Source organism: Orycteropus afer, unplaced genomic scaffold, assembly GCF_000298275.1.
Source record: "Orycteropus afer afer isolate SDZICR_OR568_19922 unplaced genomic scaffold, OryAfe1.0 scaffold00304, whole genome shotgun sequence".
Classification (NCBI taxonomy): Eukaryota; Metazoa; Chordata; class Mammalia; order Tubulidentata; family Orycteropodidae; genus Orycteropus; species Orycteropus afer.
In genome coordinates, this window is record NW_006921891.1 from 3,131,855 (window position 1) to 3,133,291 (window position 1,437).

Sequence of the window (1,437 nt, forward strand, 5' to 3'; positions counted from 1 at the left end):
TTTTTTTTTTTTTATCAAACAGTACTGTTGTTGTTATTAAGTGCCATCTGATCAGTTCCAGCATGGTGACCCTGTGTACAGCAGAATGAGACACTGGCCTGGCCTGTGCTATCCTCCCAATCATTGCTACACCTGAGCCCATTGTTGCGGCCACTGTGTCAGTCCATCTTGTTGAGGGTCTTCCTGATTTTTGCTGCCCCTCCACTTTACCAAGCATAATGTCCTTCTCCAGAAATTGGTCCCTCCTGACCACATGACCTAAGCTGGTGAGACAGAGTCTGGCCATTCTTGCTTCTGAGCATTCCAGTTGCACTTTTTCCAAGATAGATTTGTTCCTTCTTCTGGCAGTCCGTAGTATTTTCAGTATTCTTTGGCAACACCACAATCCAGAGCCATCAATTCTTCTTTGATCTTCCTCATTTCTTGTCTAGTTTTCACATGCATTAAAAATACCATGCCTTGGGTCAGGTGCACCTTAGTCTTCAAAGTGACATCTTTGCTCCTTAACACTTTAAAGAGGTCTTTTGCAGCAGATTTGCCCAGTGCAATAAGAAGTCATTTGATTTCTCGACTGCTGTTTCCAGGGGGTTGATTGTGGCTCCAAGTAAAATGAAATCCTTGACAACTTCAGTCTTTTCTCCGTTTCTTGTGATGTTGCTTATTGGTCCGGTTGTGAGGATTTTTATTTTCTTTATGGTGTGTAATCCATACTGAAGGCATTGATCATCATCAGTAAGTGCTTCAAGTCTTCTTCACTTTCAGCAAGCAAGGTTGTATCATCTGCATATCGCAGGTTATTAATGAGTCTTCCTCCAGTCCTGATGCTGCCTTCTTCGTGTACCTCACATTCTCAGGTTATTTGCTCAGCATACAGGTAGAATAAGTATGCTGGAAAGATACAACCCTGATGCACACTTTTACTAATTTTAAACCACGGAGTATCCCCTTGTTTTGTTTGAACGACTGTGTCTTGGTCTATGTGCAGGTTCCTCATAAGCACAATTAAACATTTTGGAATTCCCATTTTTCATAGTGTTAGCCATTATTTTTTATGATTCACATAGTCAAATTCCTTTGCATAGTCAATAAAACACAGGTATACATCTTTCTGGTATTCTCTGCTTTCAGCCAAGATCCATCTGACATGAGCAATGATATTCCACATCCTTTTCTGAGTCCATCTTGAATTTCAGCAGTTCCCTGTCTATGTACTGCAGCAACCTTTTTAGAATTATCTTCAACAGAATTTTACTTATGTGTGATATTAATATTGTTTGATAATTTGCACATTCTCTTTAATCATTTTTGTTTGAAATGGGCACAAGTATGTATCTCTACCAGTCTGTTTTCCAGTTAGCTGTCTCCCAATTTTTGCATAGATGAGTGAGTGCTTCCAGCATTGTATCCATTTGCAGAAACATCTCATTTTGCATCCCA

General features: G+C 39.9%; 1 protein-coding gene across 1 annotated transcript in view; it reads left to right on the forward strand.

Moving 5' to 3' along the window:
* ARHGAP6 (Rho GTPase activating protein 6) overlaps window positions 1-1,437 on the forward strand; it is a 656,445-nt gene that overhangs the window by 595,648 nt on the left and 59,360 nt on the right. Inside the window, exon 5 of the mRNA XM_007951639.1 lies at window positions 855-874. Within this exon, the coding sequence (XP_007949830.1) occupies window positions 855-874 (20 nt within the window). The remainder of the gene's footprint in view (window positions 1-854; window positions 875-1,437) is intronic.